At 38.4% G+C, this 23,243-nt stretch overlaps 1 protein-coding gene across 2 annotated transcripts in view; it reads left to right on the forward strand.

The window, feature by feature from the left end:
- The window catches only part of STAP2 (signal transducing adaptor family member 2), a 1,003,160-nt gene that overhangs the window by 724,416 nt on the left and 255,501 nt on the right, over nt 1–23,243 (forward strand). For both annotated transcript variants that reach the window (XM_044090598.1, XM_044090599.1), the window contains one exon: nt 2,859–2,933. In XM_044090598.1, the coding sequence (XP_043946533.1) occupies nt 2,859–2,933 (75 nt within the window). The remainder of the gene's footprint in view (nt 1–2,858; nt 2,934–23,243) is intronic.

Below are 23,243 nucleotides of genomic sequence, written 5' to 3' on the forward strand. Positions count from 1 at the left end.
ATTGTCAAAAATGAATTTCTGTCCTTGTTTTGGAGCTATTCTTCCCAGGCCTCCTCTGAAAATGTGTATTTCAGTTCCTAGACAGGCTTTTCCAGTAAATGAAAGCAAATAAATAAGTAAATAAATGTCCATAAGCATTAAGGTGCCTGCAAATTACAGTTATGGTGTACAGATGCCACTAAAATGACCAAAACATGCATGCCTACAGCTATTGGGGTTTGGATTCATTGGTCTGAATGTACCCATAAAGATTTAGAAAGTAAAACATCATGGGCATTCAGGAACCATGTAGCTGAAACACTGTACGTCCTTAAGGTGCCATTTTCATATATTTAATTAACATCCACTACAGAACGTTTAAGATATTGCACAGTGAAAACTGTAGTTTAGCTATTTTTTCTTGCATTTGATATATATATATATATATATATATATATATATATATATATATATATATATATCTATATATATATATAATGGGTTCCATCAATATGTTTGAAGTTTCACTACTTTGAACCCCACTTTACCGAGTCCACTTGTTCGAAGTAGTGAAACTTCGAACATTGACTTCAGCAGTCACATTACAGTGCGGAATGGGAATATTCCCTTTTCCCCTCTGTAGTGCGATCTCAGAGTTGGTATGCTTAAGTAGGGGGGGGTGTGGGGGGTGCAGGGGGGGCTTGGCCCCCTGCAAAAACATGTTTTAGTGTTTTTATTTTTGTTTTGGGTAGCCCGGGGAACTAGACTTCAGTGAAAGTGCACTTTCATTTAAGTGGACTTTCGCTGAAGTGTAGGGTCTACTGCTGAATTTTGGAGAAGTGTATTTTCGATGTTAAGCAGTAGACCCATATATATATATATATATATAAAAGTATACATATATATGCACGCACACACACACACATACACACACACACACACACACACTTCTCAGAAATGTTAGGCATTTTTTTATATTTCTAATAACTAACAATCTGAGGTATATTCATGCAGTGAATTAACTATTTTACTTAGCAGAAGTGAAGTGTACCAAACATTTCTCATCAGTGCAAAGATTCTGTAACATAGATCAATGGTTGATACCCCTTAATAGTCTACCCTCGTATCTCTATTTATTATTTTATTAATGCAGTGAAGAGCAGATGGCTAAGGAAGGAGGACTCGGTGTTTCTTTTTTGTTAACTAGTGCTGGCAAGAGATTAAGTTCTTGATTTATATAAAATTGCAAGCTTAGCTTGCTGTCAGTGTGCTAAAAGTTTACTATTTTATTGTATTTAGGATAGCTTTATTATAATGTATCTACACCTGTTTACTACACTTCATTTTTGTTCCTTTATGCTATTATTGTCCTGTATTTTTCTACTTTTTTCCTAGTACCTGTACTGTATGTAATACAATAAGGGTTGTGCAATTGTTTTCTTGTCTTTGACCAAGGTCTTGGAGTAAGAGTCCCTAGACCTACTCATTCACCTACTCAGAAGTAAAAGAAATCTTTGGGACTATTTGCTGAAAAGAAATCTAAGCTGACTTAGCCAGTGAGGAATAGTAATGTTTACTCTGAGGTGCTGCACACTTTGAAACCTCTTCTGGTTGTTTCTACAGATTACTGCTACTCATCGATCCTTGCAGTTTCACATACAATACAATATACCATATGGGATATGCTATTCATTTGCTTTTGCCCACACTTTATGACTAGAAAAACTCAATTAATGCACTAAAAGTGTAGCTTTACCTTGTAGTTTGTTTTTGTGAAATGGCAAACTGAAGTGACCCAGTTTGTGAAGTACAAACTTTTTATTCAGATTTGTTGTTCAGTTTAACATATCTACAAACATGTTTGTATTAAACCAAATGTGTCATCCTATCTCTTTCATCTGTTAAATTCGTTATCTGCACCATACCATGATTTTGAGGTATTTTAATTCCATATCAGGTTTATAAGGCTACTTGTGCTTTTATTGTATGTGTTTGTGTGTATCCACAAACAGTACTTGGACTGCACATTTGTTAATTATATGTTATTACAGAGAAAGAAGCAGATTTTTGTTTTTAAGTATCTCTCCTTTGTATTATAATATGTTATTCAGTATTTAAGTACCTCTCCTTTGTATTATAACATGTTATTCAGTATTTAAGTACCTCTCCTTTGTATTATAACATGTTATTCAGTATTTAAGTACCTCTCCTTTGTATTATAACATGTTATTCAGTATTTAAGTATCTCTCCTTTGTATTATAACGTGTTATTCAGTATTTAAGTATCTCTCCTTTGTATTATAACGTGTTATTCAGTATTTAAGTATCTCTCCTTTGTATTATAACATGTTATTCACTATTTAAGTATCTCTCCTTTGTATTATAACATGTTATTCAGTATTTAAGTATATCTCCTTTGTATTATAACGTTATTCAGTATTTAAGTACCTCTCCTTTGTATTATAACATGTTATTCAGTATTTAAGTATCTCTCCTTTGTATTATAACATGTTATTCAGTATTTAAGTATCTCTCCTTTGTATTATAACATGTTATTCAGTATTTAAGTATCTCTCTTTTGTATTATAACATGTTATTCAGTATTTAAGTATGTCTCCTTTGTATTATAACATGTTATTCAGTATGCTAAGTTCCTGTGATGTATCGCTAAGGATTCTCTTACTCATTTGGGTTTTTTGACTCAAAGTGATAAATGACAATTGGTTATCTTTAACTGTAACTATAACTACTATTAAAATCTCAGGGATGGAATACTACAAATTCTTTATTGTGCTCCCAAATGTTGTTTTCATACAAGAAAAAAAGGCTTATTTAGTACTTGTCATTAAACAATTGCAATTTTTTCATTCACTTTGCAGGTTATATTGCAAATGATGAAGAAAATGGAGAGAGGGTGGTTAAGAATGTTGCACCAACAGCTCTAAATAAAGCAAGTAAGTACCTTATCTATAATACAATACTGTAAGGGAGGTGTCCTTCCATGATCACTGTTTCCTGTATTTATAACTTATGGGATATTCTGCCAAGGATACACATATGTCTGGCCAGCATACTCAAGTTTGAGAGGCCTCCCCTAATGCCATATTTCTGATGCGTGACATCAGCCTAACAAAGGCAGAGGTACAAAAAGGATGGATGGATGCAAGCTACCTCAGAACTTCCTTGCCATCAGCCAAGACATTCTCTTGCATCTGTAGGGCTCCATTGTGTCTCTTCATGAGACCTCAGAACTTCTTTACCATCAGCCAAGGCCCTGACTCTTCATGAGACCTCAGAACTCCCTTGCCATCAGCTGGGGCTCTGACTCTCTTCATGAGACCTCAGAACTCCCTTGCCATCAGCTGGGGCCCTGACTGTCAGATCTGGAGGCTTCCATTGTCCCTTCTTGCTGCTTTTGCTGTTGCTGCTTCTGCTGCTCCTGCTTTTATGACCCCTTAGGGGGGTGATATGGTGCAGCCATCTCACAAGTCTGGTATGCGTGACCAGTTGTCTGCTTTGGCCAAGAAAGGGGAGACATGTCTTATTACATCAGAGGGCCTAGACAACATACCTCAAATCTTGGAGAAGTACCTTGCAACTTCACTAAGGCATTTCATGGCCTAGAGACTGAATATTGCCTTTTGCAAAGTTAATAAGGAAAGAAAAACCTACATCAATGTAAAGGATGTGAAGGTACTTGTATTGGAGCTTCAGTCTTTGCATCACCTCTGCATTATGGGCCCCCTTCGGGTCTTCCCAGGCAAGGCTACAGTTACGTAGTATGTCAACAATGTTGCAGTTATGCAGTACATCAACAATGTTGCAGTTACGCAGTACGTCAACAATGCTACAGTTATGTAGTACGTCAACAATGCTGCAGTTATACAGTATGTCAACAATGCTGCAGTTATGCAGTATGTCAGCAATGCTGCAGTTATGCAGTATGTCAGCAATGCTGCAGTTATACAGTATGTCAGCAATGCTGCAGTTACACAGTATGTCAGCAATGCTGCAGTTACGCAGTATGTCAGCAATGCTGCAGTTATGCAGTATGTCAGCAATGCTGCAGTTACGCAGTATGTCAGCAATGCTGCAGTTACGCAGTATGTCAGCAATGCTGTAGTTACGCAGTATGTCAGCAATGCTGCAGTTACGCAGTATGTCAGCAATGCTGCATTTACGCAGTATGTCAGCAATGCTGCAGTTATGCAGTATGTCAGCAATGCTGCAGTTACGCAGTATGTCAGCAATGCTGCAGTTATGCAGTATGTCAGCAATGCTGCAGTTACGCAGTATGTCAGCAATGCTGCAGTTACGCAGTATGTCAGCAATGCTGCAGTTACGCAGTATGTCAGCAATGCTGCAGTTACGCAGTATGTCAGCAATGCTGCAGTTACGCAGTATGTCAGCAATGCTGCAGTTACGCAGTATGTCAGCAATGCTGCAGTTATGCAGTACGTCAACAAGCAGGAGATCACCAAGTACTTCTGCCTATGCAGATTGCAATTGATAACTTGGAAAACTGCAGCTCACCACAAACTTTTTCTTCAGGCATTGTACATTCTTTCAGGTAGAAAAACAGTAAAAGACCTTTTTAAGCAGAACCAAAGAAGATTGTCATGAATGGATGTTAAACAGAGAGTTTTTTCTGGACATTGTCCTTCCTTGGGGTACTCCATAGATGGATCTTTTTCCTTCATACTTAACAGACAGCTGAGACTGTTTTGTTTAAGACTACCATGTCTTTAGGCATGGAGAACAGATGCCATGAAATTTTGTTGGAAGGATCTAAATTATAACCTCGACTGTTCAGAATGTCGACAACGTCTTTATCAACACATATGTTCAAACGGCCACTTCAGTGAATGGCCACATCATCAAGTTCTTTCCAAAGGAAAGAAATCGATTTGCTGTTGTTTCACATCTGCCGTTTTCCCCACTATAGTGCAATCTCGGAGTTAGTATATTTAGTTAGGGGGGGCAAAGCCCCCCACTTTATAGTGTTTGTTGTTTTGTGTTGTGCAGGTTTGGCCTACCGATTTCTTTCCCTTGGAAAGAAATCGATGATGTGGCTCTTCACTGAAGTGGCCATTCATCACATATGTGTCAGTGAAGACGTCGACATTCTGAATGGTCAAGGTTATAATATAGACCCTTGTTGGAAAAGGATATTCATGTATGCCTTCTTTCCTATTCCTCTGGTTTTAAAAGTCCTTAAGAAGATCAAGAAGGGCAAACCAAAAAACTTGTTGGCGACTACCTTTTTGTACAGGCAGCATTGGTCAGGGTTAATCATCGCAAGTTACCTCACAGGATGGACTTACTTTTATGGAGCAAAAGCTCCTTGATTCATCCAAAGCTCCTGACTTTGAATCTGATATTCTGAGTCATAGAGTTTTAATTCCATTTAAGCACCAGTTTTCTGAGGGACATGCTTATGGTTGTATGGGTCTATATCACCATATCGAATGGTGATAATGCCAAACGGTGAAAATATCAAAAGTTCACTAGAACGAACATGTGTTTTTGGGGTCGCGGTACAGTGAGGATTGGGATATTTGCCCTTTCCTCACTGTAGTGCGACCTTGGAGTTGGAATATATATTTAGCGGGGGGAGTAGGGGGGTGCAGCCCCCCACAATAGCAAGTTCGTTCTCGTGAACATTCGATATTTTCACCGTTCGGCATTTTCACCATTCAATATGGTGATATAGACCTGGTTGTACAGGAGTCTGGTTTACTGTTAAAGAAACATTACAAGTTTCTGTCAAGTGAAACTTTATAGATTAAGGAACAATAAGGGTCAGATAGGCTGCAAAGGTTTGTTAACATTTCTGTGCTGTAAGCACCTGTTAACTTTATACTTGTCTGATATTTATTAAGTTGAGCAGTGAGGGCACTTGAGATAGACATCTATCTGGACACTAATAAATTAAAAAATATATGGAGAAGGACAAGAACTGAAGAATAAAACAGTGCAGGCAAGATGAAATGTGGTGGAGATAAAGGAAGTGCTCAGAAGAACAGGGCAGAACTTTCTCTCAGGGATGTATGAATTGTCAGAGTACATAGGAACTATCAGAAAATAGGTGAGCTTCAAGGAAGTATATCAGAAGTGCTAGATGTTTGTTAACTAGTCACTTAAGAGAAGACAGTATGGAACTGGAAAAAAGGGGGAACAAGAGGACAGGATTGGAAAAGGTAAGAGTATAAGAGTATAGGTAATGAGAGAAATATACAGAATAAGAGTAGTAGTTAAGAAGGAAATTGGAAATTTAAGTGAAGAAATCAAGAAAGAACTGACAAAGATATAAACACCAGTGTGAGTGATGAAGAATAGGCAGACACAGAGGTGGCTGAGGAGGAGCCAACACAACAGCAGAAGGAATGTGGGCAGGGAGGGGACACTCAACCAGACTAGAGAATCACAGGGCAAAGCAGCAAAAAAGTGGTAACGAGTATCAGCAGAGCAAAAAGGAACCATAAGTAGAGGGTGAAGAGGATAGAGAGATGGAAAGAACAGCACCAGAAGTGGGGAATGAGGTAAATAAAAGAGAAGTAGGAATGGAAAAGAGCAGGAGGGCTGGTAGGAAGAGTACAGGAAGCATGGGAGAGGGATGAGGCACAAAACAAGGAGGCAGCCAGCACTGTTATTGAAGAGAGCTGGAGGTTATGTATCTGAAAAGGAAGAGGTTTTAGACAGGAGGAAGTGATGTGGGGCAGGCAAGAGACAGTGTGGAAACAAAGAAGAACACTCAGTCATGAGTGACGATTGGTAGCATTGACAAGGGAGACAGCAGAGAACAGTTTATAGTGAAGCTGGTCTTGGGGCTCAGACTTAGTAACGTATGAGGAGAGGTGAATAGGTTTTTTACCAAGGGAGTGGGTTTAATTTATTTATTATTTATTTATTGGCATTTATTTACCAGGAAAGTTCAACTGGGTAATAAATATCCATTTTCAGTGGAAGCCTGGGGAGAAAAACTCCAGAGAGTTAAATAACATCAAATAAAACACTAGTATAAATGTAATTAAAAAAGCAGTTTGATAGTTGAATACACAGGATACAGTAAAGCATGATGAAACACTAGTGATGTAAACATAAAAATAAATAAATAAATAATGATTAAATATGACAAGTCAGTATATACAAAACTATTAGAAGTATAGCCTGCTATATTAGGAAATAAAAAGATACAAGTCAACCCTAAGAGTGGGGAGAGGGTAGGTGTTGAAAGGTATCAATAGTATGAGGAGAGGTTAGGTTAGTAACAACGTAACATATTTGTTACTGTAGATCATACAGTTTAGGTGCATGGCCATAGCCATGAGTAAACAAGAAATTCTTTGAGAGAGGACTTGAATACATGGAGGCTAGATACAGTTCTGACTGAATTTGGGATAGAGTTCCATAGTTTGAATATGCAGTCTGAGTATAAACCTTGTCCCATAGTTTTTTTTGTTTGTTTATATATTTCAAGCAGGTTTTTGACTTGAGAGTGCAGAGGGTGATTTGGAAGATGGTGATGAAGTACTGTGGAGGTAGAAAGTAGGTAGAGGGGTTATATAGTATTTTATGGATTAGAAGTTGTTTTGTTTGGGCTGGTTGATATGGGAGTTGTAAACAGATGAGAGCACATAAGTCAGAACAATGATGAGCTCTATATGGCAGGTTAGCTGTAAATTTGCTATATTATGCCACTGTTCCAGCTGTGGTTTGAGATACCCGGATACAAGTCAAAATAGGTGAGCCATATAGAAGACAGGGTGAAAGATAAGTGTTAGCAAGGGTGATTCTACTAGAAGGAGTAAGGAATTGTTTCCCTCTGTATAGTAGACCTAATTTTGATGAGTTATTTTATATAGTTTTGTATGTGAATATTATACTTTTAGTTCTTGTCTATGGTGACTCCACGCAATTTGGTCTGGGCAATTACTTCCATAGCTATATTGTTTAAAGAGGTAATGTGGATCTTACTTTTAGCATTGGCATGGGACTTTGGAAAAAATGGTAGTAGTTTAGTCTTTTTGGGATTAAGTAAAAGTGGTCACAGTTTGACTGGCTTAAAGGCGTTTTGTGTTATGAAATGTAATTGTAGTGGAGTGTCAGATAAGCAGATGAGAGTTGAGTAATCTGCATACTGAATAAGGCAAGCTTGCTGGAGGTATATAGGTTATTGATGAAAATATTAAAGAGCAGTGTACTGAGAATATAACCTTGAATACCTGTTTCATCTACAAGAAAAGAACAAAAAGAAGAGAGTCATTTGACAAATTGATATCTTTCATATAGGTAGTTAAAGGACCACAGAAGAGTTGGTTTGGGAAAGGCTCAGAGAAGACATTTAAGTGTAGTTTTTCATGTGATACTGTGTCAAAGGCTTTTGAGAGATAGAAAATCAGGGTCTATATTACATTGTGGAACACACTGAATGTCAAACACCTCTACATTGAATCATATTTGCTGAATCTTCATGCGAACAATAATTTCCACAAAACTTTTTCCCACAGTAAGTAACAAGTTGACCAACCTACCAACCAAAACAAAAACAGCATTATTTAAAACCTACCTTGATGGGGGATTGCACCCCCCACACCCCCCTAACTAAATATACCAATTCCGAGATTCCACTACAGTGGGGAAAATGGCAAATTCCTGATAATGGCCCACTGGTTACTTACCATGAGAAAAAGTTTGCTGAAATGATTATTCGATGGATGAAGACTTTGACAAATTGGCTTCGACTAAGAAGTGTTAGACATTTAGTGCATTCAACAATATGATATAGACCCAGAAAACAGAAGAGACAAAGGAGGAGTCACTCTCTTTATGAAGGGAATAATGAAGAATTTTTCAACAGGGCAGGGACATGGGAGGTTTGAATAGATCTGTTAATGAGAATTGTGACTGGGTATACCATAGAGTCTGCGGTAAGCTTAAGGTACTCAGCAAGGAGATCATCAGCAACAGGAGAACAGCTTTTATGTTTCTTTAATAATTGCTCAACATAGGATGTAGAGACAGGTTGGAGATTGAAGGCATGGATATCAGTTCTAGTAGAGTTTTTGTAGATTAAATGGTTGGGGAGAGCTGGAGGTAAGGTAGGCTATGATGCCAATGAAAAAAAGGGTTAAATTTGCTAGCTGTTTCTGAGGAGGATAAGTTCAAATTTGGTGAGGAAGGAGAGCCAGGCTGAATTTTTTTCTTAATTGAGCTCCAGAATTAATTTGGATTTTTTTATATTTATCTTGTGGTATCTTGTGTCTCAGAAGTAGAATTTTTGTCTAAGTGAATTTGCTTCTTGTTGAGGTTTTGTAGAGGACAGGGTTTTATCTTCGTGCCATTGCTTCCATGCTTCATCACATTTTTGCACGGGAATTCCTGTAGAATGAGTCATCCAGTGAGTTTGAGCATTTTTCACTCTTATTTCTAGTAGGGGCAGGGGTGTTTAAAGTATTCATGAATATCTTGTTGAATTTGTTGACAGCTTTGTCTAGGCATAGGGTTCTGATTGGAGACCAGTTAACAGATTTTAGTAGGTTGAGTGTATCAAGATCAAAGTGAGAAAGATTGAATAATTCTGCACTGATATTTTTTAGCTGGTGGGTAGTTTCTCTATTGGTGAATATAGGGTGATGGTCACTAAGGGAATCGGGTAGTATCCCTGAGATAGCATACTTGCTGGGGTCAGAAACAAGTATCCAGTCAAGGATAGAATTTTTATGATTGGCTTTGTTGAGTCGAGTAGGGGAAGAAGAGATCAGCTGTTTAAACCCAAACAGTGAGAGGTCCCGGGTTCATATCCTGGACAAGTCCCTTATTTGGATGGCACAGTGGTGCAGCGGTAGAGTTGTTGCCTCACAGCAAGAAGTTCTCAGGTTCGATTCTTGGCTGGAGTGCCTTCTGTATGGAGTCTGCATGTCCTCCCTGTGTTTTTGAGTTTTCTCCAGGTACTCTGGTTTCCTCACACATTACAAAGACACACATCTGGAGTTTTTTTCGGGGCCACCTCTGAAAATTGGCTTTGTTCCAAGTCAGACTTTCCCAGTAAATAAATGTTAAATAAATAAAAATACGTAAAAGGTTATGACTAGTAGCTGGGGTGTTAGATGTCAAAGATAACCAGTCAATATTAATGCCACCTGAGATAAAGGTTTCAATAATAATATTTGTAGTTATCCAGCAAAGAAGTTCTTCTAATAAGCTAATATTACATGGTGAATTGTAGAAAGAAACTATACAAAGCTTTTTATGCTTATTAATATTGAGAAGAGACATAATACGTCTGCATTTTGGGAGGTTGATATGTTAGCTTTTAGGAGTGAGAAACTAGGACAGTTATTATATACAATTGCAACACCTTCCCCTTTTTTGTGTAGTCTGTCACGCTGAATTATATTGTAGCCAGGAGACAACATTTCATAATCTTTTTTTTATTTGGTTTTAGCCATGTTTCTGTAATGACAGTAATACCTGGTGACTATTGAAGAAATCATGTGTGTAGGTGTGTAACTTTGTTTAGAATACTACAAATGTTAATGGAAGTAAGGAAAAGTTTTATGGGTGTTGTATAGGAATTAGGGATGGAGGATGCTGGAATGGATATGGCTGAAGGGGTGGGTTTGGGATGGTTGTCACCACAAAAAGTAATTTTAGAGAAGAGAGGATTGGGATTAATTAGTTCTTTATAATGAATATGAATTTATTCCAGGTTATGTCAAAGTGAATTGAATTTTTAGATGTTTTCTCTCCAAAAAGGTGAATAGGTTTGACAAAAAATAAATCTGAGAAAAGAGTTATGAAGGAGTGTGAAGAGCCCACACAACTTGCCCGGATTTTTTAGGTGTCTCAACCACCTCACCTAGTGCATGATTAAATAACAGCAGCTATATTAAGGGACCAAATCTTGCAAATAGCTTTTGGAATATTTTTAATGTGCTTGAAACATGCTGTAAGGCAAAGCTTATTTAATGAACTCAAGTGCATTAAACTTTAATTAACCTGACAAAAGAGTCAAAGGAGAGGAACTATCACATGTCTATGGTCAGCTAAGGGCTAACTTATTTTAGGAAGGAAGCATGCAGAGGTTCTGAAAGTAAAAAAAAATTAGACATGATTATATGACAAAGATACTGAAAGTAAAAAGAAAAAAAACAGACATGATATAAGCCTTGTTTTCAACTTAGAAAATGATTTGTAATTTATAAATTTTATATCAGTTCAAAATGTCAGGACCTTGTTGAACTTGTTGTTTATACAAGACTATAAAATGCCCATCAGCCAACAACAGAAGTGGACTCATCAGCATGGCATGGACTGGGCATTTTAAAGCTAGTGCCTGCATTGTATTGATTTGAACAGCACAGATCTCTGGCATGGACTGGGCAGTTTAAATGCTAGTGCCTGCATTGTATTGATTTGAACATATAGCTCAATATGGTTAGAATATGGAGTCTTTCTATCAGTGAGCAATGAAGAGCTTTTTAATGTTTGTAAGTAAAAGATAATTTTAATAATTTTAAATCAATTGCTTAAGCTTGTGTCTTGGTGTCTTGTGTCACTTCTCAGCAGTATTGACCTCAGAATCTAGATAATGGACCATAACAAGGAGGGTTTAGCCTGCGTGTAGGTAGGGTGGCGGGTAGTGTAGGAGTGTGAATAAAATGTGAGAGCACCATGGTAGAGGTACTATGGTAACATAAAATGAATAGTAGAGACATGAAGATGTAAAAGGATAACATAGTAGAGAGAGAAGAATAAGGAGTAGCTAAGCAGAGATTATAGTTGAATGAAAAAAAGATGTTAAAGGAGAAGGGAGGAAGACTAGGGGAAAACTAAATGACAGCAGAAATGGTTTGCTGGAGATTCCAGGCAGAATGGTCCCTTATTATGGAGATGGAGAAAGGTTAAGATTTTAATAGAGTACCATGGTGTGGTAGGGTGAAATTGTGAACTAAAAGTAGTATTAGGAGAATGATTAAGTGAGTGATGTGTGTATAATAAAAGGTTTATGGGTATTATGTTTTCTGTGAATATTATGAAAGGAAGGGTAATACTGTAGAAGACCTTACTGAGAAGGAAGAAGTGAATATTGTACAAGGGTATGGGAAAATGAAAGTATATATTGTAAAGTTTCAGCAATAAACAAGCGTAAATTAAGTGAGGAAGTAGAGAAGAGTAATTGTAGAGGGAAGGCGACAGAAGATTGTAAAAGGTTTGTGTGAATGCTATTGGAGTAGATAGCAGGGATTGGTGAGGATAGTAGGAAGAGGAAAATATAGGAATGAGGAAGGGGAGGAGATATCTTTAGTATTTAGATAAGGAGGGGGGGTGTGAGAATTGGGGGGTAGGGGAGCATAGTGAGCCAGAGTCGCAGGGCGTGAACAGACCAGGTTAAAACCCCTCACAGATGGAAGTAATAACCCAAGAAAAACAAACATACAATCAGTGGCAATGGAGTTGAGGGAAGGTTTAAAGAGCAGTATGAGTGGTTTTGCTAAAATATGAGTAACTCAACAGGACAGTAAAAAAGAAAAAGTTTTAAAAAGTTGCTTATTGATAATACAGCCATACATTAAAGCCAGGGCAAGCTGCTCATAGCCAAGAAAGTCATATGTATATATGAATCATCCTTTTTCTTTAAGAGTAACACTGGTTGCAAGTTCAGAGGTACAGATAGCGTTAGCTTACCTAGTGGTAGTCTTATATATTGTGTTCACTGAAAAATATTTTTGCATGTTGCAAATCCACCTAGCAGAGCAGAAATTTTATGCAGAAGGAGGTGGAAGCCAGCAACTTCTGGTTGGAAGAAGCAATCTTGCAAGCTTATTGAAGAAATATTGTTTGAGATAAATTAAACTTTGTGCATATTTTTGAACAGAAAAATGCATAATAATAATAATAATAATAATAATAATAATAATAATAATAATAATAATAATAGTAGTAATCATCATCATCATCTATACCCCCATTTTTCATTTTCTAATACCATAGAGGTATTAGTCAACACCCAAGATTGCATTTATTGATGACTGCCCATGTCGAGAAGGGTTGCAGGCACCACACTCTGGAATTATAGATAAGCTCACTAAACTAGGTATAAATCCCTATGTCACAAGATGGGTTGCCAACTGGCTCATGGACAGAACCCACAATGTGAAAGTAGCAGATTCCAAGTCCGACATCAGACCAGTGACAAGTGGAGTACCTCAGGGTTCAGTCCTGTGTCCTCTCCTGTTTGGTATCTACTTCTCTGAAGTGCAGGCCAACACAGAAGGTCTTTGGCTTACAAAGTTTGCAGATGACTGCAAACTAGGAGCCATAATTGAAACTCCTAACGATGTGGACAAACTACAAAAGGGCCTCACTGAGACAGATACCTGGTGTCAAAGCCATGGCCTGAAGCTCAATGTCAAAAAGTGTATTGTCATCCCCTTTGGTAAAAACTCTATACCCATGAACTACCACATAGCTGCTAGTCTACTTAATGCTGAAAATGTGATGAGACCTTGGGACACAGGTGGACAGTAGTCTCTCCTTTGATAATCACATCGCCACAGTGGTCAAGAAGTCCTTCTATGTGGCTCATATCATCACAAAAGGATTCTCATCCAGAAAAAAAGAGGTCATTGTTCCCCTCTACTCATCACTCATTAGACCCATTATAGAGTACAATGCCCCTTTTGGTACGTACCTCACAAAACATCTACAACAACTGGAAAGACCACAGAAATACCTCACAAAGAGGATTACTGGCCTCAAACATATGCCCTATGCAGACCGTCTCAAAAAACTACAGCTTTACTCAGGGGCAATCTCTGCCTAACATTCAAAGCTATGTCAAACCCAGAGCTGTTGGACATGCTCCACTTAAAGAAATCCCAATCCCTCTGAGCTACATGCTCTAGGGACCTAAACCTTGTCACCACAATAAACAGAACATGCTGGAGGGATAGATTCCTGTCCCAGAGACTTCCCATACTCTGGAACAGACTACCTATCTATGTCAAACAGAGCTCCTCATTAGCACTCTTAAAGAAAAATCTTGATGATTGGATGGGAAATGGGAAATTCACCCCGGGGATCACTTCTGTGGCTCTGCTCGACAGGGGCACAGGAAAATAATGTTCTTGGGTGGCGAAAGTCAGGGTACATTTTTTGGCTAGGCTTGTATGGGCCCTAGGGCCAATAGCCTAGTACCTACCTATGAAGAATTTATGGTGCCCCATCCACTCATCCAGGTTCCTCTTGAACAGTGTCATAGAGGATGTCAAGTCACTTACTGCCATCTCTCCCTATTCAGTGCCAGTCTCATACCTTCTTTGACACTCATGACTGACTGTTACAAGTCTCCTCTCACACAGTCTGTCCACCTCTTTGCTGGATGCCCTCATTTCCTCTTCCCTTCTTCCTGTCTGTTCTAAATCTTTCTCATCAGATTGTCTTCTGCTTTCCTGCACATGTGCCCGAACTACTGTAATCTGTTCTGCCTGACCTTTTCTGCAATTGGAGCTACTCTGGCTTCTGCTCTTACGTCCTCCCACACTGTGCATCCTACCACCCCTCTCAGGTACTTTATCTCCATCATCTATAACTTCATCAACTTCTCAGCCTTTACTGCTCAAGTGTCTATACCATACAATAGTACCAGTTGCATGACTGTTTTGTGAACTTTACTTTTCAGCTTCCTTGGCATTCTTCTGTCATACACTACCCCTGACACTTATGCATCCCCTCTGATTCTAGCTTTAACCTCCTCATTCAGACTTCCTTTCTTCTCAACCACCCCTCCCAGAAACTTGAAGCTGTTAACCTGTTCCACTATTTTCCCTTCTATCTCAATTTTTATCTTCTTCTGATTTCCAAAATTGCTACCATTACAACTGTCTTATCTGTTTCATCTCATGAGCCATCAGTTTTGCATTCCATTCCCCTACCCTTTTGCTGAAGTTCTTTCTCAGAGCCTGCTTGTAATGCCACATTATCTGCATACAGCAGCTTTTTTGATCTGTCCCCTCGAAACTATTAGCTAAGGTAATCCATCACCAGTATGAACAGCTGTGGGCTCAGAGCTAAACCCTGATGCACACCCACTCCCACTTGGAACCCTCTGTAAGACTGAATACAGTTCATGCACAAGTCATTGATTCCTTGTACATAGCTTGCACTAATTCTACAGTGACTTTGAATCACTGTAGTACTGCTCAAATCATCTTTTTTAAAATCTTGTCATATGCTTTCTCCAAGTCTAGGAATACCCAAACAACATAAATTACACGTGCACACACACACACACACACACACACACACACACACACACACACACACACACACACACACACACAAAATGTATAACTTTTGATTAATTTTATATTCTGTCAGGACTTACTTAAACTTCCTTACTTGTAGTTTGTATGTCTGCTTTAAGGTTACAATACATACTTTCAGAAGTGTAGATCTGAATAAAGAATCTTACTTATATAGAAACAAAAGTTATGTGCTCAACATAATGATAGATCCATGTTGTCTGATGAAAGTTATGTACTTATCATAATGATAGATCCATGTTGTCTGTCTCTGTCTGCTTCAACCTGTGGGACTTACAGATCCATCTTGGATCTGACACCAGCTGCTTCTAAAGCCTTTAGCTGATCTTGGCTCTGGCTCCCTTACCCATAAGTCCCCACTCCTTCATCAACTCCCCAGATCGAGTTTGCCCCATGAGTCAAAATATAATATATCCTACTAGTCCCCACTTTCTCCACAAATACAGGGAATACATCCAGGGGAGACGCAAGTGAGCAGAATGAAAAAAAACCTGCTGTCATCATAGAGGGCAGACTCACCGAATCAACAAAAAGATTGAGGCAGGAGGAAGGGAAGGTTGAACTAGACAGAGACAGACAGCATGGATCTATCATTATGGTGAGTACATAACTTTTGTATCCAATGAAGTCTGCTCTATCTTTATTCAACCTTTTTTTGAACAAACTTCCCAACCACAACAATTTCTTTGGAGGAATTAAGGAAGGATATTCCACAACACAGTAGAACCAAATGACGCCCTGGACCTCAAATGAATGTTCAGCTTATAATGCAACACAAAAATGTGGTGGCCCAGCCAAGTAGCAGCAGCACAAATATTCATAGGTACTCTAGAAACAAAAGCTGTAGAAATAGCTACAGCCCTAGGTGAATCACTTTCAGGCTTGAGTAGAAGAGTCTTGCCTTTTAAAGAATGTGCAAGCAAAATACAATTTGACAACCACCTGGATAAAGTTACTTTAGACATAGGAGATCCCAGCCTGGATTTTGAAAAGAAGACAAATAAATGGCTAGATTTCCAGAAAATTTGGTACAGTCAAGATAAAGTCTTAGTTGTCTATGCACATCCAGACAATATAAAGGGTAATTGATTTGTTGGAAAAATTGGGGAAAAAATACAGGAAAAGGTGAATGCAACTATTAACTTTATTCTCAGACACTACCTTAGGTAAAAAGGAAGGGTGTGTATAAAGAGGAACCCTATCCTTGTAGAATGCTAAGTAATGGAGGGGGGGGGGGATCAAGTGCTTGTAAGTCTGAAACCCTTTTGGTAGATGTAATTGCCACCAAAAACAAAAAGTCTTCCAAGACAATAGCTTCAAATCCAAGGAGGCTGAAGGTTCAAAAGAAAAACCAGCTAGCACCTGAAGAACAAAAGGCAGATACCAGAGAAAAGATTGGAATCCCATACTGGAGGACAAAGTAGAAAAATACCTTTGATAAAACCTTGAAAATCTTGATAGAAGTCAAAGGCATGCTATCTCTACCTACATGAAAGTTAGCACTAACCACTAACTCTACTTTGATAGTGAAAAGTTGGAGTCTGAACCAAACAAGTCAAACAGAAAATCCAAGACCAACTCCAAAGGGACGGAAAAGGGATCAAGTCCCCAAGCTCCCACCCACAAAACAAATCTTTTCCATTTACTGGGATAAACTTCTAGTGGATTCATTCTAAGAAGAGGGCAAATATATGAGCAACCACCTTGAAAGATTGGGATTCCTGGCCATCAAGGGAACTGGTGGAATCATACAGTCAGCTTGAGAGACTGAAGACTGGGGGGATCCAGACCATCTGGATGAGAGATGAGATCCAGAATGGGATCCAACACCCAAGGGAGGTGATTCAGAAGATGCCAAAGGAAGGAAGACTACACTTATCAAGGCCAAAAGGGGGAAATTAGATCACTGAAGCTTTGCAATGAGCTGCTTTCTGTAGAAACTTTACTATCGGGGAACTGGGGGATAAACACAAAGAATAGCTGAGGCCAAAGAAATGACAGAAATTCACTAAAGGAGACCTGTGGCAAAGCAAATAACAGAATAGCCCCGGGTCCCTGTCCCAGAGGAGGAACAGTGGCATAATAGCTGTTGCACTTAGTGTTGGACAGGGACACAAACAGGTCACAACACTGAGTCCCCCAGTGCTGAAGAATATGAGCTGCCACTGTCGTATTTAGGGACCCCTCATGAGGTGATAAAATGTTCCTGCTGAGATTGTCAACCAGAATGTTTGGCCTGCCTGAGATATGCATTGCCACCAGAAACTGGTTGCTCAGCATAATGCATCCAAGATTATCCAAGTTCAACTAACTCTGGGAAAAAAATGCAATCCAGATTGTAGCTTGCTACAGACCCCCCCCCCCCACCATGCCCCAGGATTCCCACTCCTCTTTTTTTGATACACTGGAAAATATTAAGGTACAACCCAACACTCTAATAATGGGTGATTTCAACTACCCTACCATTAACTGGGAAAACTACTCATGTACCAACTCTTTTGCTCAACCTTTTCAGGAAATCATCAATTCCAACACCTTGGATCAACTTATCCACACCCCTACCAGAGACAGCAATATCTTAGACCATGTCATCAGCAACATGGGTGACCAGTGTTCCACACCAGAGGTCAGCTCCTCATTGGTCACATGGCTTACTGACACTGTGAAAGTAGCAGACTCCAAATCAGACTTCAGACCAGTGACAAGTGGAGTACCACAGGGTTCAGTCCTGGGTCCTCTCCTGTTTGGTATCTACTTCTCTGAAGTACAGGCTAACACAGAAGGTCTTTGGCTAACTAAATTCACAGATGACTGCAAACTAGGAGTCATAATCGAAACTCCTAATGATGTGGATATCTTACAAAACGGCCTCACTGAGACAGATGCCTGGTGTCAAAGCCATGGTCTCAAGCTCAATGCCAAAAAGTACATTGTCATCCCCTTTGGTAAAAAGTCTGTACCCATGAACTACCACATAGGCAGTAGTCTACTTAATACCAAAAGTGTGATTAGAGACCTTGGGACACAGGTGGACAATAGTCTCTCCATTGATAATCACATCACCACAGTGGTCAGGAAATCCTTCTACGTGGCACACCTCATCACAAAAGGGTTCTCATCCAGAAGAAAAAAGGTCATTGTTCCCCTCTACTCATCACTCATTAGACCCATTACAGAGTACAACGCCCCTTTTGGTATGTACCTCACAAGACATCTACAACAACTGGAAAGGCCACAGAAATACCTCACAAAGAGGATTACTGACCTCAAACAGATGCCTTACGCAGATTGACTCAAAAAGCTCCAGCTTTACTCCGTCATATATTGCCTATTCAGAGATGATCTCTGCCTAACATACAAAGCTATGTCAAACTCAGAGCTGTTGGACATGCTCCACTTAAAGAAATCCAATCCCTCCATGCTGCACGCTCTAGGGACCTAAACCTTGTCACCACAATAAACAGAACATGCTGGAGGGACAGATTCCTGTTCCAGAGACTTCCCATACTCTGGAACAGACTACCTATATATGTCAAACAGAGCTCCTCATTAGCACTCTTCAAGAAAAATCTTGATGATTGGATGGGTAATAGGAAATTCACCCCAGGGATCACTTCTGTGGTTCTGCTTGACAGGGGCAAGGAAAATAATTTTCTTGGGTGGCAAAAGCCAGGGTACCTTTTTGGCTAGGCTTGTATAGGCCCTAGGGCCAAATAGCTTAGTACCTACCTATGAACCTATGAGAGGAGCTGACCCACTGCCAGACCCTCATGTTCTCCCAACAAAGAAGTACAGAATGTGTTTCCCTTGTTTGTTGTGATCCCAGATGACTGACATGTTGTCTGTACTGCAATCACACCTCTGTGGAGGACGTCCTGAAAAGCCTGCAGTGCTAGAAGAACCACTGTTGTCTCAAGAATGTTAATGTGAATGAGTCTTTGGGGAACACCAAGACCCTTTAACTGTCCTCCCTTCAAAATGCCCCCACCCCAAAATGAGACATCTGTCGTCTTCATGGACAAAGGAGAAGGAATTTCAAATGGTCTCCCTTGTTTCGTTAAAAGACTGTAACCACCACTGAATCTGCTCATGACACACTCATGAACTGTATAGGGAAATCCAAAGAATGCATTAGGATGGACCACTGAAAGGCCATAGTCCACTGCAGGGTCATCGTATGATAGCTGTCTAAGGCTACTAGTCCTATTGATGCTGGCATGTGATCCAGAAATCTTAGGAGTCCCTGAACTTGAGACTTCAGAGTTGCATGCACTGCCATGGTCTAAACTGGAAGACCTTACCCGACACCGGCAGCAACTGGAGAGACCCCAAAAGTGCCTCACCAAGAGAATCATGGGCTACAAACAGATGTCCTATGCAGCTCGACTAAAGAAACTCCAGCTCTACTCAGTTGCTTACCGCCTACTCAGAGGTGATCTATGCCTGACGTACAAAGCCATGTCAAACCCAGAATTAATGGACATGCTCCACCTCAAAAAATCCAAGTCCCTTAGAGCTACATGCTCCAGGGACTTAAACCTCAGCACAAAAATAAACAGGACATGCTGGAGGGACAGATTCATTTCCCAGAGGCTCCCCTCAATCTGGAATAGAATCCTGAAAAATTATATTGAGCTTACTGCTTGCTGTGATGGATTTGAAGTCTTCTTAAGACACTCAGTCTTGCTGGCTAGATTCTGCTAAAATTCAAAGTCTGGTTATATTTGCATTCACAGTCTGTTGCATACAGAAACTTGCAGAATATACACTGATGAGAATATACTTTGTAGCATCAACTTTAGAGCAGTAACAAATAACTTTTATAATAAACCAAACATACTAACGTTGCAGCTTAAAGTACTGTTTTACTTTACTTCTCATATAGTACAGATGATGTGAAAGATATAACATTTACCTCAGGACAAATGAGTCCCTACCATACCTCTAACATACCTGGATTCATACAGCTCTTTATATACACTTTTACTCATGCATAAACATATACATTCCCTCTTGATATTTTATTTTGGAGAATTGCTCATCCTGTAGAAACAATGCTAATTGTTGCAGATGCTGATGCAAACTGCTGACTTGATAATATTATTTTTCAGTTTTCTTGTTTAACAATGTCTTGTAAGAGACCAGTTTTTCTAACAGTGTGAACATCCTGTATTCTATTTGGATCTTTGTATAAGAACATCTGTTCTTTTGCCAGTGCTGATAACAGTGTCCTGTTGTCCATGCAGAAAAACATGTTTTTGAGGAAACACGTTGCCACAGTGTCATTGTCCATTCTTTAAAAGCAGATTTTGCATTTTTGCTCTTGCATACATCCTGTTTTTAAGTCTATAAGGGAAAAATGTCCATTCAGCAGGTTCCTTATTTTCCAAGCCATGGTCATTTAGTATGGTTGCTGATTACATATTACTAAACTCTGTTTCTGCATTTAAGCAAGCTTTTTCTTTCAGCATATTTACAGCAGAATTAATTTCAGCCTTATATTTATAATATCTAACAAATCCCAATTCATGTTAGACATAGCCCCTTGCTGATCCTCTTCAAGCGAAAGCTGGACGCATGGATGGGAAATCGCAAATTCACCCCTGGGATCTCTTCTGTATCCCTGCTAGACAGAGGCACAGTAAACTAATCTTAAAGGGTACCTTCTGTGACCTACTTTACAAAGGCACAGTAGGCTAATCTAATAGGGAGGTAGAAGCCAAATACACTCTGGCTAGGCTTATAAATGCCCTAGGGCAGATAGCCTAGTATCTACCTATGAACACATGAACCTGAAAACTCTGGAGCTTGGTAGCTTGGCAATTTGATGGGCCATATACAGATGACATCCTATGAACTCTAAAACTTATACAGGCTGAAGGCTCGACTTGGAATAGTTGACCATAATGCCTACGTTAGTAGTAAGGAAGAAGTAGACCAACACCACGATTGATGCAAAAACTTTAATTCATATAAAAATCCAGGATGTGAGCGCTTTCGCGTGCTGCCAAGTGCACGCTTCTTCAGACAAGTTTAAAACACTCTAAAATACTGCTGACTTATATATCATTCAACTATATCCTTTAATTGGTTAATTGATCCTAAATGAATCAATTAGGATCTTAAAGTCAGGATACTCCTTAAGGGTAAAAGATATATTCCTTACAGCTACAGCACATCAGCCTAGATCAAAGCAAAACGAACCAAAATGTGCTGGTATATATATATATACAATTCACATACATTCATAGTAAAAACACTTGCTTAGCATATAAAATTTGCATTTTGTTTTTCATTTCCTGATATTATTTAATAAAAACTACCATGAATGGTAAAATTTCATCTCAGACAAATGTAAGAGTTACCTTAAAAAATGTTATATAAATAACCAATGTTACATATAGTGTACATTTCATACATACTTATAGTAACTAAATAATCTCAATATACTATCCACGTCTTAACAAAGTCTATAGACCAATCCACCTTCTTGTTTTTACACTCACAATTAAACCACAATAATATTTCATTACATTAGATAATATATCTATATATACTCATCTAAAAAGAATTGTTGTTGAACATAAATATTTGGAATATAGAAAAATAAGTTAGTACAGAAATACTAAAAATGTGACATGTAAAAATATGATATAAATTTATGTATATAAATCAAGAATTTGTACATGATGACCAACAGTACAAAGTGTTGTATAATATATAGACAGGTAGTAATAAATAAAACAGAATAAAGATGTAAAATGAAATGAATAAGATTACTGCTCTGTAGGGGCAGCAATATTAGGTAGAGACTTATATGCTATAGAAATATCGTAGTATGCATTTAGAGTCTCACCCTATTACTAATATTCTTTTCAAGAAAAATTCATGTTCTATACAGGCCTATATATTCTATAAAAACTCATTAAAAAACTTTTTAAGTATTTAAAAATTTAAAAAATACTAAAAATAAATGAAGTTGTAATGATTCCTAAAGAGGGAGACATATGAAATAACTGAAAAGTGCATGACTGATAAATCTGTATCAAAAAGTGTATTGAGTAAACAACCAAATACTTAAAAACTGTATTAAATAACCTGTTAGAGAATATTACATTCTCGCCCATAATCACTAGATCATGTCTATGGTTTGTGAGTGTGGCTTCACCTACCGAATGGTCAAAAAAGAAGTGTGTGTAGTATAGAATAAGCATACATCTTAAATTGAAACAAACTTTATATAACTAAATGAGATGTAAATACAAATGAAAAAATAATAAAATATATATGTGTAAAAAAGTATATGAAATATAATATACATCTAACTATTTATATAGCCATACCAAATGCACAGGCGCTCCTGATAAAATATATATATATATGTTGCAGGGTACTTATGAATGATATTTCCTTTTCTTTAGCTGTGATCTGATACTAACATAACTATTGAGGCCAGGGTATTTATGTGCTCTAGTTCTGAATATCCAGTTCAGCTCCAAACTCTCTAAATCATTAAAGTTATCACCTTTTCTTAAATTAGGTGTCCTTTTTTGTAAAACTCTAAAGAGAAAGGTGTGGTCCGGATACTCAGAAACATGTTTAGACAATGCATTCTTTTGATCCTGCTTTTTTATTGCATATAGGTGCTCTTGTATCCTATCCCTGAGCCTCCTTGTTGTCATGCCCACATAAAAAACAGGGCAGGATATACAAGTAGCTAAATAGACAACATTTGTATCATTGCAGCTCGCTGTGCAATTTATTATAATCTCCTTTAACAATTCAGGACTAGAGAATTTCTTATCAGTCGATACCCATTTACAGAATGTACATCCTCCACAAGGAATAGTGCCTCTAGTGGTACTACTAGTGGTATTATCAAAATACCTCTCAATACATAAAATTCTTTTCAGATTTAACATATTCTTAAATGTA

This window comes from Protopterus annectens, chromosome 13.part0 (assembly GCF_019279795.1).
Source record: "Protopterus annectens isolate FY-2018-M chromosome 13.part0, PAN1.0, whole genome shotgun sequence".
NCBI classification, from domain to species: Eukaryota; Metazoa; Chordata; order Ceratodontiformes; family Protopteridae; genus Protopterus; species Protopterus annectens.